The sequence below is a fragment of the Accipiter gentilis genome, chromosome 5, assembly GCF_929443795.1.
Source record: "Accipiter gentilis chromosome 5, bAccGen1.1, whole genome shotgun sequence".
NCBI lineage: Eukaryota > Metazoa > Chordata > Aves > Accipitriformes > Accipitridae > Astur > Astur gentilis.
This window is the reverse complement of record NC_064884.1, coordinates 43404351-43420263: the sequence shown is the minus strand read 5'-3', so window position 1 is coordinate 43420263 and position 15913 is coordinate 43404351. Positions and strand designations below refer to the sequence as shown.

General features: G+C 43.0%; 2 protein-coding genes across 5 annotated transcripts in view; both read right to left on the bottom strand.

Annotated features, from left to right (window-relative positions):
• Positions 1 to 3075, bottom strand: part of MAP3K3 (mitogen-activated protein kinase kinase kinase 3) — a 44450-nt gene extending 41375 nt beyond the window's left edge. For both annotated transcript variants that reach the window (XM_049800873.1, XM_049800874.1), the window contains exon 1: positions 2755 to 3075. In XM_049800873.1, coding sequence (XP_049656830.1) covers positions 2755 to 2758 — 4 coding nt within the window. In that variant the 5' untranslated portion in view covers positions 2759 to 3075. The remainder of the gene's footprint in view (positions 1 to 2754) is intronic.
• Positions 1 to 15913, bottom strand: part of DCAF7 (DDB1 and CUL4 associated factor 7) — a 31071-nt gene that overhangs the window by 4009 nt on the left and 11149 nt on the right. Inside the window, exons 7-10 of one of the 3 annotated variants that reach the window (XR_007506066.1) lie at positions 15602 to 15831; positions 7132 to 7804; positions 6644 to 6738; positions 4451 to 4508 (exon numbers count right to left, since the gene is read on the bottom strand). Coding sequence is in view for 1 of the 3 variants with exons in the window: in XM_049800892.1 (XP_049656849.1) it covers positions 15659 to 15831 (173 nt within the window). In the remaining 2 variants the exon portion in view is untranslated. Of the gene's footprint in view, positions 1 to 4450; positions 4509 to 6643; positions 6739 to 7131; positions 7805 to 9329; positions 15832 to 15913 lie in introns of those variants that run through there. The other 2 variants (XR_007506067.1, XM_049800892.1) reach the window with 2 other exon arrangements.

Below are 15913 nucleotides of genomic sequence, written 5' to 3'. Positions count from 1 at the left end.
GTTTATTACACAGGTCTGAGCAAGTCAGTGTATTTGCTGTGGCAGAAATGGAAACGGTTTTGAAAAAAATCACAAAGTTCACAGTAAAAGCATCTGCACATTGGTAAAAACAGGAAGTCTGTAAACCCCTATAAACCAGGATGCTATTTTATATAGCATGATAATAGAAGGCATGATGCCGCATTTGTTTAAAAAAGAAAAAAGTGAACAAATAAGCGTGTGTTTGTTATCTACCACTACAACAGCAAAACTGATTGCTTGTACAAATGATCAGCAGATCTGAGGGCAATGAGTAAATTTCACAAGTGAGGCAGGCAAACTGAGTTTACGTTAAAGTTCTGAAAAAAGTTTTTTTAAAAAGTTTAATTTTGAGTCCTTCACAACATGCCATCAAACGAAACACTGGGTATTCTGCGACAGTCTCAGTGATAAAAAAACCCTGCTGTTCTGCGTAATTTTTAGGAAATTGCAAGTGACCTGGATTGTAGACTTAAAAGAAAAATCAGGGCTTCTCTACGAACCCGATTCATGTGGTATATATTTGGGGTACCTCTTCTCACCCACAAATTAAATAAAAAGGTTGGGATTTAAGCTGGTCCTAACCTGTAGGCTCAGCCCCGCTCCCCTCCCCCACAGCACACCAGGGGTGTCACTGCCGCTAAAGCCGGGAGCTCCGAGCTCTGCTATGGGTGCGTGTGTGAGCCAAGGGAAGGAAGTGACACAGGCAGGAAAAAAGAGCAGATCGAGGGAAAGACTCAACTGCAGCTGGGCCTGCAGCGCGCATTTCGTCTAGGCCTGCCACACACCATCCAGCCCAAACACCGCTCTCCCCTCTGTTTCCCAGATATATACACGTTTTTCAGTATTAGAAGCGAGTATCTCTATTTTAAACGCTGCCAAGGAGCTCTCTGTAAGGAAGTGACCCTCAGTCATAGCCCCTTCTGTAAAGGGCCAGAGAGTCATCCTCAGTAAGTGTCATCTGCACCAAAGGAGTTAGGAGAAATGGCGATACCAAGCTCTTACTGCTAACCACCCCACGTATCTTTCAGATTAGTTTACGAAAAACAAGATGGAAGAAAAGTAGAGTGCGATCTAGCCTGTTACCCAGCATCCTTTAGATGATTTGCTCACAACGGCCTAATGAATTTAGGTAAGATCTTCCCTATCATGAGCGATCTGCCTGTGGCTGTACCGTGATTACTCCAGCACAAGTGTACAATGCTAAGGTGGAATGGTCCATGAAATTGTACATTTGCACTCACATGTTTACAAGCAGGTGTCCAATTGCCCTTGGAAAACACGTCTGTGGAAATCCAACTTCTTCCTTCTCAACTATTTTAAGCTTATATACCATCTGGCTGGTTCCTTTAGAGAAGATACAGACCCAATAATACTATGCCTCTCTTTTTAAAAAGAGAAGTCTACTGATGGATCTGCATGTATTTGTTGTATTTACAAAATCAAGGCAGAGTACAAAGGAAATGAAGTTGCTTTACTTTTGCTTTGAGCGACATTTGCAATGCTTTATGAATTTACAGTATAAATGTAAGAACTAATTGTGCATATAGACTAAATAATGAAGGACAGTCTTAGAAAACTAAACTTGAGTGTAGGGAAGAACCATTAAAATAGTAGTCCACAAAGCAATGCAACCCCGCACTTACGACAGCAGTAGTAATTTCCTTGCCAATATGCAAATGAGTAAGTTCTGGTTTAGAAAAATTAATTTTTTAGTTCTAGTACATGAGACTCCTCTTTAAACTCAAAAGGGAGCTAGGTTAACACAAGAAAACCCCAAACCCATAAGCAGTTCTTTATACAGGACATACAGTCCAAAAGAATTAATCATTCCAATTCAGTTACGGCAACTTCTGATAGCAAGTTTTTACCGTTGAAAAACAGTTCCTCCAACTCCTTTGCTTGTTTTTAATGTGTTACTGTCTGGCTTAAGTATGGCAAGCGAGAATTCAATGGAAGCTGCACAGAGAAAAAGCTATTTTGATAGACTCCCAAGCTACAATTAATACCACAGTAAAGATTTTCCCCTTTAAGTTAAAGCACATAATTTCCCGTCCCAAAACCAGACAACCCGATTCTTAGAGGCTGCAAAAACTCCCTCAACCCCGAAGCCTGACCTACTGATCCTCCGTTACTCTGTCTGGCCAATTTTAGTAAAAGTCTGAGGTCGGGTGCGCGTCTGTGTGTGGCTGGGGCAGGCAGCGCTACCGAACTGCCCCGGGGGACTCGCCGCGCTTTCTAGTACAACACGTTTATTCCAAGATTTAAAAGAAATCCTTTGAAATAAGCTGGTTGCGCACAACAGGCGCTTATCCGCTCAGCCGATGACCCATGTCACCACCCCGGGGGACCGAAACCCACGCCGGGCAGCCGGCCCCGTCCAGCACCGACCCTCCGGTGGCCGCACACCCGGCCGGCCCGAGGGACGCCGGCGGCGGCCCGACACCCCCCTCTCTCCCCCGGCCTCCCCAGCCCCGAGAGGCCCCGGTTTGCAGTTCAGCTCCCTCAGACTGCGGCCCCCCCGCCCCGCTCACCGCCTACCGAAGGCCCGCCGCGCCGCGGGGCGGCCCAGGGGCCCGCTGCCCCCCTTCCCCGGTGCGGCGGGGAGCCCCCCGCCGCGGCCCGCCCGCCCCCCCCCCCCTTCCTCCTCCCCTCCGCCGCAGGCCCGTGAGGCCAGCCCCGGGGCCCCGCCGAGGGCAGCGAGCCGCTCTCCCACCCCGCCCCCCCGGCTCTCACCCATCTCGGCGGGCGGCGGGGCCCGCGCCCGGCGGGCGGCGGCGCGCTGAGGTACGGGGCTGTCACCGCCGCGGCTCCATGGCGGCCGGGCCGAGGGGGAGGGCTCACAGCCGCCGCCACATTCCCAGGCCCGCGCCGCCGCCGCCTCCTCCTCCTTCCGGCGGCTGCGCTCCGGATCCCGCCGCGGCGGCGGGGGTGGGAAGGGGGGGACACGGGACGGGACACGACGGGCGGTCCCGGTCGGTCCCCGCCGCCGCCGCCGCCACCACAGGGCGCCCGGGCCGCGAGCAAAACAAACCGCTCGGCGGCCGCCGCGCACCCGCTGCCGCCGCCTGCCAATCACAGGGGGCCGACCCGCCGCCGCCCGCCAATCCGCGCCGCCGAGCCACCCACCCGACGGCGCCGCTCGCCAATGGGCGTGCGATCGGCCGTGCCCGCCCGCCGCGCCGGCTTGCCCATCACGGGGGCCCGTTCCGCTCGCGCGCTAGCCCCGCCCCCCCTCCCGCCACTAGGCGGGGGCAGTGCACGCCCCACCCAGAGAGAGCTGCCAATCAGGGTGACGGACGGCTCCTCGGCCCCGCCCCATCGGCCGGGTTCTAGAGCCGGGGCGCGCGGCCGGGTCCTAGAGCCCGGCCGCGGCTGCAAAAAAGCACGTCCCATGCTGCGGGCACCCAGGATCCAGCCTCACCCCATCGACCACCCGACCCCGCACCGGGTCCCCAGCATCCGCCTCTCGCAGACTCCACATCCAGGTTTTGGGTGGACGTCAAAGCGGCCTGGCGGAGGGAACGTGTCCTGTGCACGTTGACCCTCTGTTGCTTTGCTCTCCTCGCAAGTAGAGCTTAGCAACTAGTTTAATTGTTGCTTTAAAAGCACCTTTGTAAGAGGGCAAAATCCCCCCAACCAAATCCAGTTCTAGAGCGTTAAAAAGTCCAAAAGACGCTGAAAAAGCAGGATTCTTTTGGTTTCCAAAGAAAAGCGAGAGACAGTTACCCATGGCATCACTCAGGCCATTTGTGGCAAGAGATGTTATCTTCTAGTTGCTGTTTTAATAAAAGACCCTGTTACTATCAAACCGGGACTATGTCCCCAGGCCATCACAGGTCCCCCCCCCAGTTCCCCAGGGGCTGCAGTAAGTGACAAACATCAAAGGAACAGAGTAAACCGCTCTTTCCCTTTTTTAAGCCTTCAAACGCACTATTTCATTTTCTCCACAATCACAATGTTTCTACGTGCTGTAATCACATACTCTATCTGTTAAAGTTACCCAACGTGAAAGTAAAGTTCTGGATCTATTCTGCAGAAGTGAACTCTAGCCGAGTGCATTTCAAGTTCAGCATCTCCTCCCCTTTCATTTAGGAGTTTATCTTAATGAGGAAAGTTTTTTTGTTGTTAGAAGTGGAACTGCTGACCTCACTCACTCACTAAGACACCTGATGACAATTTTTTCAAGATTTAGCAGTTCTGTCAAGCCAACTTGAACACACAGACCATAAGCAGAATACGTTCATGCTAAAAAGCTCACCAGTGTCACTAAATACAAATACCTTTGAGGGGGAAAAGCCCGAAAACCAACCAAACATACTACACAACAGATTTTCACAGATTTTAGGGCAAAGGAGGGCTACTGTGATCGTCCAATCTAACCCAGGAATTCTACTCAAAGTTCATTAAGTGAGATTAAATCAAATCGTACCTTTTAAAGTGACATCCAGGCTTCAGCTGCTCTTTCCCACCTTCTGCTTCCAGTCCACCTGCAGGATGATATTTTTATAGTGTCTTTTCCACAAAAGGAACAGCAGAGGTTTGGGGTTTTGGGTTTTTTTTGTTTTGGTTTTTTTGTTTTGTTTTTTTTTTTTTTTATTTTTTTTATTTTTTTATTTTTTTAAGAAGTACAGCCCTTCTTCCCTGGCACAGCAATAGCCACCCTGCTGCTGGGAAACCCACCTCAAGCAGATGTTTTAGCAGCTGCTTTTCAATCTGGCAAATGTCTAGCAGCAAGTGTATTGTTTTTTAAGTGGTTTTGCTTGCAGGCAACACAGCAGCAATGTCAAAGAGGTTATATCAACTGGATAAGCCACACAAAGAAGAAAACTGGATTGGAGAGAGAAATTTCTCAAAAGGGTGGGCAAGTGCAGGAACCTAAATCCCACACACCAGGAGGAATTTAGGATTTAGCCAAAGCATGACAGTAATATCTGTGGTATCATTATCTTTTTTTTTTTTTTTTTAACTCTCTAGATGGGATAACAAAAAGATCTCACTATGTCTAACTAGGTAGACATGCGAATCTGTAAAGGAATGCTTAGATCAACAGATCCGACTTCTCTAGAGCAAGAAGCTGTGGACAAAGCCAATAACCTAACTTTGAAGCTGGCTTGCTTTCAGCAGAAGGTTGGACTAGATGACTTCCACAGATTCCACTTTGAAGCTCCCATCTAAAAACCAGACTGATGCTGTTAGTATTTAAGACTTCCCTTTTTTAGTCCCTCCTGTTTTACCGCTCTGATGCTGGAAAAGTGTTTCTAGCTTTCCTGTTTGTTCTACCCCATTTTCATGCCCAGCCTACAGCCATTTGCTTTCATGTCAAGATTATCCTTTTACTTAAATAATCCTTTCCTCTTCCCTGGTATTTTTCCTCTCTAAATACATCAAGAAGATAATCATATCTCCTTTCAGGCTTCGTTGTAACAGACAAGTGAGCCACTCTCTCTTCATAATACAAGCTTTGTATTTGTGGTACCTTCCTGGTAAGTCTTTTTTGCCCCTGTTCCAATTTGAATTTCTCTCTCTTGTTTGACAGCATCATTATTGCTCTTGCACCAATTTTTCTACATGCTTTTTCACAGCTTCGTGGTGGCTCACCACCATCCTTTATCAAATACTAAACCCCAACTTCCTTTCCTCACTAATTTCCAAGAAGTAAAAAACCTCATAGCATCCTTCACAAATTTCTCCTCCTCTGTAAATTAACAGCCTTGCAGTTTTTGCTGCTACATTTCATCTCATCTCTATTTCTCACTCTTCAAAGTCATTGATTCTCTAGTTCCCTCATATTATTGAAGCCTCCCACTTTTGTTCATCACCAAATTTAATTATCATGCTCGCTTTTTGTGCCAAGGTCATTATAAAAAGGCTTTAGTGAGATTACTCTTGGGACCAGAACTGGAGAAATTCTGTATTAATTCCCCACCGCACCAGCCCTGATGTCAAAACACTCCACTGCCACCTTACCATTTGGTATTTTTGTCTATCTTCCAGTTCTTACATGTTTGCACATAAGATTCTCAGTTAACAGAAGTCCTGTTAAATGAGACCTAAATGCATGTCCTTCATGTAGAAACTTGGTTTACTTAAGTCCAAAAGATGTTAGACAAACTAGTCACAGCTTGTGACAGCGAGCCAGGAGTTCCCAGCAGATGGTAGGAGGCAGCCACCCTGGTAAAACTCGTTCTTTCCATCTCCAACTGCCCAGGATGTCTGGATTTCACTGAAGCTTCCCCCACCCCACCCCCCACCCCGTCAAATTGAAAACAGAATGATTTGTCCTTAACAGTTCCTCACTTCACCCACCTATCAAGCCTAATGTCTAAACCAGCAATTTTTATGTGCCAATTTGTGGTTCTATTCTCATTTTACAGACATTATCACAACACTATCTATATGAAAGTGCCATTAGGCCTTTTTTTTGACCACTGTAGACCTCCCTTGCCCCCCTCCACCCCCCCCCGCCCCAGCAAGCTGGTACACCCTTCCTGAACTGGAAACAAAGTTTCTATCAAAATCAGCACCGCTTTTGAATAACTTGAGAAAAAACAAGTAATTCCTTCTTCACCTTTACTTAACGCTACGCTAGTTTTGTGCATAAGAATTACGTTATTTATTTTACCAATAACGCTATGGTACAAACTGATATTCTGTGGTTTTCCACCCAGATTGCCCACATCCTTTCAAAGCTATGGCTTTCCAGAAGAAGCTTCATTCCTGTAAACAGCAACAACAAAACATACTTAATTCTTCAACTTAAAGCTATTCAGATTGTTTGAGGTCATTTAATGTAAAATCATCAGTAAAGATATTCACGGAGATTCTTCAGGAGCTACTATGTTTATAGTTAGCCCATTTGTTTTAAAGGAACTTTATAGAGACCTAACTGTTTAATGCTGTCACGCAGCATGAAGTAAGAAAAGGAAATGTAATCCCTATTTTAGGGATTAAAGGGCATTGCACAGAGAGCCACTGACTTGTTAAAAGTTACACAGGAAGTCTGGAGTAGACCTTTGGGATTTAAGTCCTGGCATCTTTTCCCAGTCTCTTAATCACTATGCCATCATCTTATTTTCTATTTCGGTAGTATTTCCATGTTCTGAAGCATACCTGTCTGACTCAAAGAGCCTTTTCTCCTTGCTATCAGATGTACTATTTCTTCTTTTCTTCCTGTTTCCCTTCTTGTTTAGGTAGACACATCCTTCCTGGGGAGCTGAGCAGTCTCCAGGCTGAGCCTTGTCCCATGCCAAAACTTCCTTATTCTACATTTCAGGCTGCCCAGCCAGAGACACTGAACAGGAACACTGAGAAGAAATAAAAATTGAAGGGGCGGAGGAGGAGAAACCCTGTAAATCTTCAAAGGATGCATGAAAGTGTTCTGCACTCTTTTCTGCAGATCTGAAAGAAGAGCAATCTCACTGATTCCAGGCAGTTCCGATTCTGCTAACGCTTTCTTGTTGTGTTCTCAGCTTTGAAAACAAAGTTAATGGAAGACTAACATCATTATCCAACTTCAGGACAGCGTGGCAGAATACATATTGGGCAAACCTTACCTCACCTCCAGCAGAATACATCAACCACGTGAAACTCCTTAAAAGTACGCCTGGAGCAACCTATTCCCAGTCCCTGAAGAGCAGCTGCATACCTGTCTGTCCTATTCTGCGGTGTCCTGTTCTGCAGGAGGGCTGTGCCTGTCCCACTGCTGACAGCATTCCAGTAGAGGGGGCTCTGAAGCTGTCTCGTTAAAAAAATCGCAGCCATTCTGCTTGTGGAGTGGGCAAAACTAAAGAGAAAGAAGAGGAGGAAGGATGTGAAAAATATTATATGCTTTTAGATCATTACTTCCTTCTGAGCTGGTAGTCTGGACTGTTTATAAAACAGTACTAATGAAAAAGCACAAGATTAAATGCTTGTTACTGTGTCAGGGCTTCAAATGATCGGAAACATCACTTTTTCTCTACGCCTGTGGGTAGTATCGTCTGTTACAGTGCAGGATTTCTTTCATTTTCAAGTATTTTCAAGCCACTTACTGATCAGTGATTAATTATGTGCTTTTCACTTACAACTGGTATGAGAGAAGAAGTAACTTTCCCAGGGTCGCAGAGCAAGCAAGTCGGCCCTGCCAGATGTCAGCTGTTCCTTAATACTTAGAAAAAGGCAGAGAACCTCTCCTTGTCTCTTTTTCTACCCATATTGCTCTACAGGACCTTAAGGCACATGTTTTGCCACACTGACAGGCAGTCCATTTCTCATATCATCTACCAGTTCCTGACTTTTTGCACTAGCAGCTCCAATTTGTAGAATTTGCTTGCTTTGACCAGAGTGGAAGTCGAGAAAGCTTCTTTGGGGAATTCCAAAGCACAGATCCAAGGAAAAAAATCTAGGAGGATGTAAATACATTTCTAGGGTAAGAGACAAACAATTCTTAAAAGGAAAGCATCTTTTCCAAATATAGATTACTAGAACAAAGTCCATATATAGCTTAAAAACACCAGCATCTTTAGAGGCAACTCTTTCCACTGTGGTCATGAAGCTTCATAAGCTTTTATTTCAAAGCCAGTAGACAAAGAATTAAGAGAGGAATGCAGTGTTGTCAGACAACAGTTTAGTTGATCTAAATACTGAAGTCATCAGTCTTGCTCACCAAGGTCTAAGGTAAAAACCAAATTTCTAAGTTCTGCCCCCCTACTCTCCTCTAGGTCCTAGTTCCAGCAACAATGACACCAACGACAGAGCCTGTAAAGAAAACTCCCTTTAACAGAGGTCACCCATACACAGGAGAGACTTAGAAGCTAAGTGCCTAATTGCTTTGTCTTCAATTTGCCTGTATTCAAAAAGCCTTAGAGGCCAATTATTTGAACTAAAAAGAAAAAAATCCCTCTCCCCCTCATCTTAAAAACCAAAAACAAAACATGCAGGCAGATAATTACCATTTGTTGTGCAGGGAACAAGCACTAACACCACTAGCATACAGGGACCACACAGTAGGTTTGTTTTAAGACAGTAAATGCGGGTGTACTTCAAATATTAACCAAGTTCTGTTGTGACTAGGTTCCTAACAAAATAATTATTCGGAGTAACTTGCAACTTAGATTTGCTACAATTATCTGGCAATATTATCTAGTTTGTTTGGGTATCGGTAGGATGAGAGACAAATACACTTCTCCAGTTTTGCAGAGACAAGGTAAAGCAATCACCCTCCCTTTTACAGCAATAAACTTCATGCAGGATACATGAAGCCTATTGAAGTAGTTCCCTGCTCACCCCCACATGTACCAGTTTTTAACTCACCACACAGTGAACTGCAGTCAATCTACAAATGTTCCATTTTTATTACAAAGTATGAAAGGCAGAAAATACTGTACCTAATACACAGGAGGCTGAAACTTAGAAAGAAGGTTAAAAAATCTGAATAAAACTACATAGGAAGCAGGAAATAGCATAAAAGGATGCAACATTCCACTTTCAAGCGATTTCAGAAAATTGCCTTAAAATTTACAGAGTTTCAACAATATGGTTCCATGACTAGGTGTTAAAATCCATTGTAACAAAACCTTTTGTATTTTCTCCATAAAAATAAAGGAATATAGGGACACTGCAGTTATCCATGTCAACAACATATGTCTGTTGAATAGCAGGATACTAGGATTCCTCTAGGACAGTATAGTAGCGAAGTTGCAAATCTCAATACGGAAGGTGGAGAAAAGAAGGACAGAAGTAAAACTACTATTGCTTTAACATATTTTAGTGGGAACAAGAAGTCAGGAATCTCATATGGATGTTTGTACAATCATGCTACAAAGATTACACCTTCAGGAAATAACCACAACGGGACTGTGAATGGGAAGAGCAGAAGGGAAAACACACATAAAAGTAAACATCTCCTACTCGACTATTGGTAACAAAAATGCTTCGGCGCAACAGATTTAAATTACATTTTACATTGCTAGCAACCCAAGTTTAAAAAAAAAGGTTCCTTTTAAATAGTAGATTTCATATTTACCAGGTTGTCAAAAAAAAGCAACACATCGCTTCTCAGCTGTACTAGGACTCTTTCATTCACTGGTTCTTGCATTTCTGTCTTTCTTCAGATTTGACAGACCAATCCTCATCTCTAACAGAGGAGACTCGAGTTGCACGTCTTGCAAACAGGAAAGCAAACTCCAAGGGATGAGAGCTGGAACATGGGCTTACAGCTACTCATGGCCACAGTATTTTTTCAGGAAATAGCTTATTTCTTAATTTTGTTGGATTTTCTGAAAAGAAATAAACTTGACGGAAACCACACAGATAATTTTTATTTTATTTCTATGACTATGGAAATTCTAGCTTAGTACTGAGTATCAGAGGCTGCACGACAGGCCACTGAGATACTTGGCAGACAAAGTTATCATCTGACATCAGGCAGCAGCAAGCAAGTCTCACAACTGCCTTTGCCTCTGGAGTCTGCCATGAATCACTAGATAAGCATTCAGTGGCTGGTATTTAGCTGCATTTTTAATAACTGATTTTTAGTGCTGGTAAAAGGTGCTGATCGGAAGTTCTGGAGATCTCTTCCTAAAAAAAAAAAGTCAGGGGCATGCTGTACTCCTCTCAATATCCTTGAGAATGAGACATTTCTGAGTCTTCTTGGGTAAGCAGGGGGAAATACAGCTGCATCTCTAAGTAAGCATAAGAAAGTGCTCTTTAAGTGCCACATACAATTAATTCCCTGGATTCTCTGCAAAGATCAAGAGAAACAGGGACATAGTTGACAGTACCTTTTGTGCCCATTCCAGAACTAATTTCGGACACCTCATTTTGATGCCCACTCTACAATAAATACAGGCCTGCTCTGGAATATTGGTCTGACAGCAGAAAGCAGAAAATATGTATCAGAGAATTTGTGTTAACTGACAGGATAACACACTCTGGATTTGAGGTGGTAGGACCATTTTGCTAACCAGCAGTGGGAAGACTAAACCCTTCAGTACTTTGATGGAACTGTAACTGTGCAATCTATTGATCCGAGAGCTTACCCTTGCTGCCATTCATCCTTTCCAGTATGTCCTGGAAGAGTTAAAACACCACTAACATATGGAATTGACAGGTTCAAGAATTAAGGTTGTATGAATTTACAGACAGCAGCTGCATTTTTTCCAATCAAAAAAAAAGTTATCCAAAGAATCCAGCTACGTCTTTACACAACCAACCTGCCACTACTGCTATCGTGTTCGGATGGTGGAAAAGAAGATTCCCAAACACCAAGTTCCTAAGCAAAGGGGACACTCCGGGTGACAAGCAACACTACATTACTTGGGTTGGCTTTGCAAGATTGTGTCAGTCTCAGAATACAGAGCGTCAGTTTAACATTAACAGTATTATCAAGTGCTCACATTTTTGATGTTCAGTAGAAACAGATGAAGGTCCACTAGATACTGACAACCAGTTTAGGATTTCAGTGACTGTTGTATTTAACATTTTATACAAAACATAGACAAACGCCTACCATAAAAGGGCTGAGGAAGAGATGACTATCCTCCTAATCTTACCAAAAATATACTTGTTAAAGTGCCATCTGCAAGAGAACAAAACAGACACACTCAGCTTTCTTCATTTACATTTAAAACAAGCACAAGAGCATCTGCAAATTCCAATATATTGGACTCCTCCCCTCACCTAGTCTCTGGCAGGCAGTGATCTACAGTTGAGACTGATGCAGCTTTCTCATTGCAACACCAGGCAAAAATAGATCTTTTTACTATTATCCAGAACATTCAGGAGAGTAATTACAGCTAAGTTTTGAAAGGATCATTAACTTTGACTTATGAGAGGCAATGCCTCCCCCGTTAAGTACATTTCAAGGTTCCATAAGGAACAACCTGTATTATCAGTCTCCTTTCGTATCATTCTTTGAAACCACTGTTTTCTTTCTAAATAGATTGTCAAAGCACTCAAATCCTTGCCTTTTAAATCCCTGCATGCAGAAGTACAATTCCCATAGATGCAACCTACCATAGCCCATTTCATTTAGACAATTAACAGAGCTGGCATACTACATGATAATCCAACATCCAACTTGTTTTCTGTACATTTTCACCTCGCTAATGAGTTTTACACGTCAAGATCTCCTGGTTGAGAGCCAATATACTAGCAACAGGTTGTCCACATAATCATAGGAATCTATGGAAAGCTTGGTTTAAACAGAAAGTAACAACTAAACAATAGCTTAGTATCTTGAATTAATTGACTGGAGAAGTGATACAGAACTACTTAAGTCAGAGAAAAATATTTTTGTCCCAGAATCAGTCTTGCCTGTACCAACAATAGCATGTGCTTTTCTGCTTTGATAACCTCACTGATGCTCACTTTTCCCTTAATGTTACTTTATACTCAAGGGATATGAGGCATTTGAAAGCAGCTGCTCTGCATCCTCTGCTTGTGCAGTAAGCACAATGTTATTGAAGTCGAATATTGAAGTATTTTTTTCATAAACTTTGGGAAAAAATAATGCTTAGGGGGGCTTTACACCCAACAATTGAATGTTAAGCAGGTGAAATATGATAAACTGTATCTTCTGATTCACAAGCTACAGTGACAAGTCTCAGGGTTTTATTTTATCTTGCAAATAAACTTGAACCAGCAAGTAGACTGTTAGCTCTCTGCCACTGTGTCAGCAGGTGCTGGCAAAAGGGCATCAAAGTGTCTCACTTCCTTCTCTATATGGAAGTGCCATTTGCACTACAGAACATCTCACCCATGAGGATTTTCATGTCTTTTCAGTCATTAACCTTTAAAGCAACTTCTTTGAAAAGAAGCTATTTTAAGTAGCATTTCCCTGTTCCAAAACAGCCTCTAGTGATTTCAAATGTAATTTCATATGAAGAATGGCAATGGATTATGCCCAAAGCAGTATGTTGTAGACCCAGAAGGTACACCAACTGACCAACTGACAGGATATAGGCTTTATTTAGAATCCACCGGAGCCTACAAGATTCCTTCACTTGCCTTTGACGAGTTTGGAATGAGCACGCAATTCCACAAATTAACTTCAAGCACTTTTATGGATGGAAGGACTGACACTGGATCCTCTTCAGATTCACAACAGAATTGTTTTCCAACAGTAGCAAAAGCTACCTGGCTATTCAGACTATTAGCCCCTTTATACATGCTCTCTTATCATCTTAGTGTAACAGATCGTATTCCTCTAGGAATAAATTGCATTTGCCATTTAGCATAGCCTATGGAGTCTTCTAGCGACTTCACTTTCAACTAAATTATCTTATGCCTTTTTTTAAAGCACAATTCTACAGTTGCATTTTTAAGTTAAGCAACAGACACATTTCATCTTTTACTCATGCCATCAATACGAGCATGAGACTTTGAAGCATAAAGGGGACTACAAAAAGTACTAATATTACAGGTAGTTCCCTCTTAGTAACACAGCATATTATGCCTACCGTTTGTAATTAAACAGTACACGGCAAGCCTGTATACATATTTTACATGAGTATCTAAAGCTGTGAATGCCATTATATGCTTCTGCCAAGAAAATCCGAATTTTCACTTCAGTCTGCATAAGTATTTTCCACTTTGAGATGAAGTGCTATTGTAAAAAGTGATAACCTAATTGTTTGGCTAATGCTGTTCTGAAATCTAGATCAAATCTGTCTGTGGAACACACTACTCTCAGCACTGCTGCTAATAAGAAAACCGGACCTTCAAGTCAAGTCAAGCTTTCTGTCAGATATCCCACAACTGAACACAGAACATCATTGACAAAACATGAGCTTGAACTGTGTTAAGAGTCTCTTGGTTCTCCAATATTAAAAGGGGTGATGGAATACAGCTCTCCCTAATGAATTCCTATCAAATTCACAAGGCAGTGCTTTTCTGAGCTCCATGTTGAGAAGCAGCCTGTAGAAGGGTATTTCTGTATGTCCAGAATGACAAAACTTTTCAAATTCTGTTCTGTATTTGACAGCGCTTTCAGCATCAGCTTCACCGTTTCACAGCAATTGCTTTTCGCAACTTGCCTTTCCTACATAAACTGACAAGATTCAACTTTTCCAGTGTCCTACTATTTATAATGCTGCCTCCAGTTGCAGGTGAATACTCATTAGGTGGAAAGACAATTTTGATAGTTTCTGACATTTACATCAAAACTCAGCTGGTCTACCCTTACAGACCAGCTATGGTTGTCATGTCTTCATTGGGAGAGTACTGCAGAGCATTCATCCGAGTAGCTATGTTATCAACAAAGATTTTTATCTTGCCTAATCCACTCAGCTTTGATTGAAAAGTATTACTGTAGAGCGATCCACTATTCAAAACAGAAACAGAAGCCCTTGGGCACATCCCCAATAGATACGAGGATGACAAGTGCCAAACCTTAGCCTCTATGGCACAGTTTCTTTCCTTTTAAACCCATCATTGTGCATTACATTAGGGAATCATTTCTTTCAGAGAAACAGCTTTCATTTGGATAGCAGACCAGCCTTTCCAACTCATCTCGCTCATTCAACAAGACCTGACAGTACAAAGCAAATACATGTCGGAAAAAAGATCGCTTTGCACTCCTTTCAAGAACTCCCAGGAACACAGGCCAAACACAAAGAAGCTTCAATGTACAGGCTAACCACAAAAATCTTGCTCATATTATTTGCCAATCAAGCAAGCTACAAAGTGTGAAACCATTTTATTTTGGTTTATATAGCAAGTCTTCCGAGGGGAAATCATTTGATTGGAAGTGTCAATCCCAAGTCCATTACAAATCACATTTTTTCAGGAGTTGTTTACCTCCTGGGAGCTTAAGTCATGCACGTATCTTCTTTCTGAAACCTATTACCATTCTGTTAGCTAACACAACTGCAGGATACACACAAATTCAGTTATAATTTAAAAATAAGGCCTACCACAGTAACAACTGCCTCTAGCATCAGAAAAGTGTAAAGAAATTGTGCAACAAGTACTTGTACTTCACAGCACCAGAAAATTCTGCCCAGGTAACCAGGTATAGAGAGCCAAGGCAACAGTTAATTGGCAGGCCTTTACTGCCAGGGAGCCTGCAGTGTTATTGTGATTTGTATCAATGAATAGATCCTGCTTTGGGCATATGGAAGTGGATCACATATCAAAAGTAAGAATTAGGGAGAAAAACCTTACTCAATAGAAAGTTAGCCCAATATATAAAAAACATACAAATGTTTAAACAGTTTAGAGGCAGCAACAACAGGAATGATAAAGATTCCTGCCAAGGTGGCTGTTAACATCAATGTCTTTTTCCCCCACCTTGTTTTGCACCTGCATCTATTAAACTAGTTGATGTGCTGCCTCAGCTGGCTGACAAACACATGGACATATGCAGCAACTTAAAAGCCTGCAAGCTTATTAATACAGTTAACAAACAAATATACAGAACTTTAACTGAGAAAAAAAAAGAAAACCAGAACCCAGAAGGTCCAAGAGGCTCAGCACGTCTCTGCATTTTAGAGTCTTGGAGAGACAGGTGACACCTGCCATTGATTCTTGTAACAGTTTCTTGTAACAGTAGATGCAAAGCAACAACAGATACTGGCCACTTGACTTGTGTTGTTCTTACTTTAGAGGGGAGGGGAAATTATACAGCCCTGCCTCAATGTGGCATGAAGCAGTAATGTTACACTCTCAAAATCTCCAGGCAGTTGTTGTAGCAGATAGCTATCCAGTCTGGCTGAGTTGATGCCCACTGTACATTGTTGATTTCTCCCTCTGCTGTATAGGCCAAGATAGGGTCCTCAATGGCACGAGGCATTTGCTGGATATCCCAGATGAGAGCCTGATGGTCATCCGCTGCAAATGGAAGAGAAAAATCGAAGTAGAATCAAAGTATAATGAGATGTCTGTACATGACTACTAACAGGCATATAGTCCA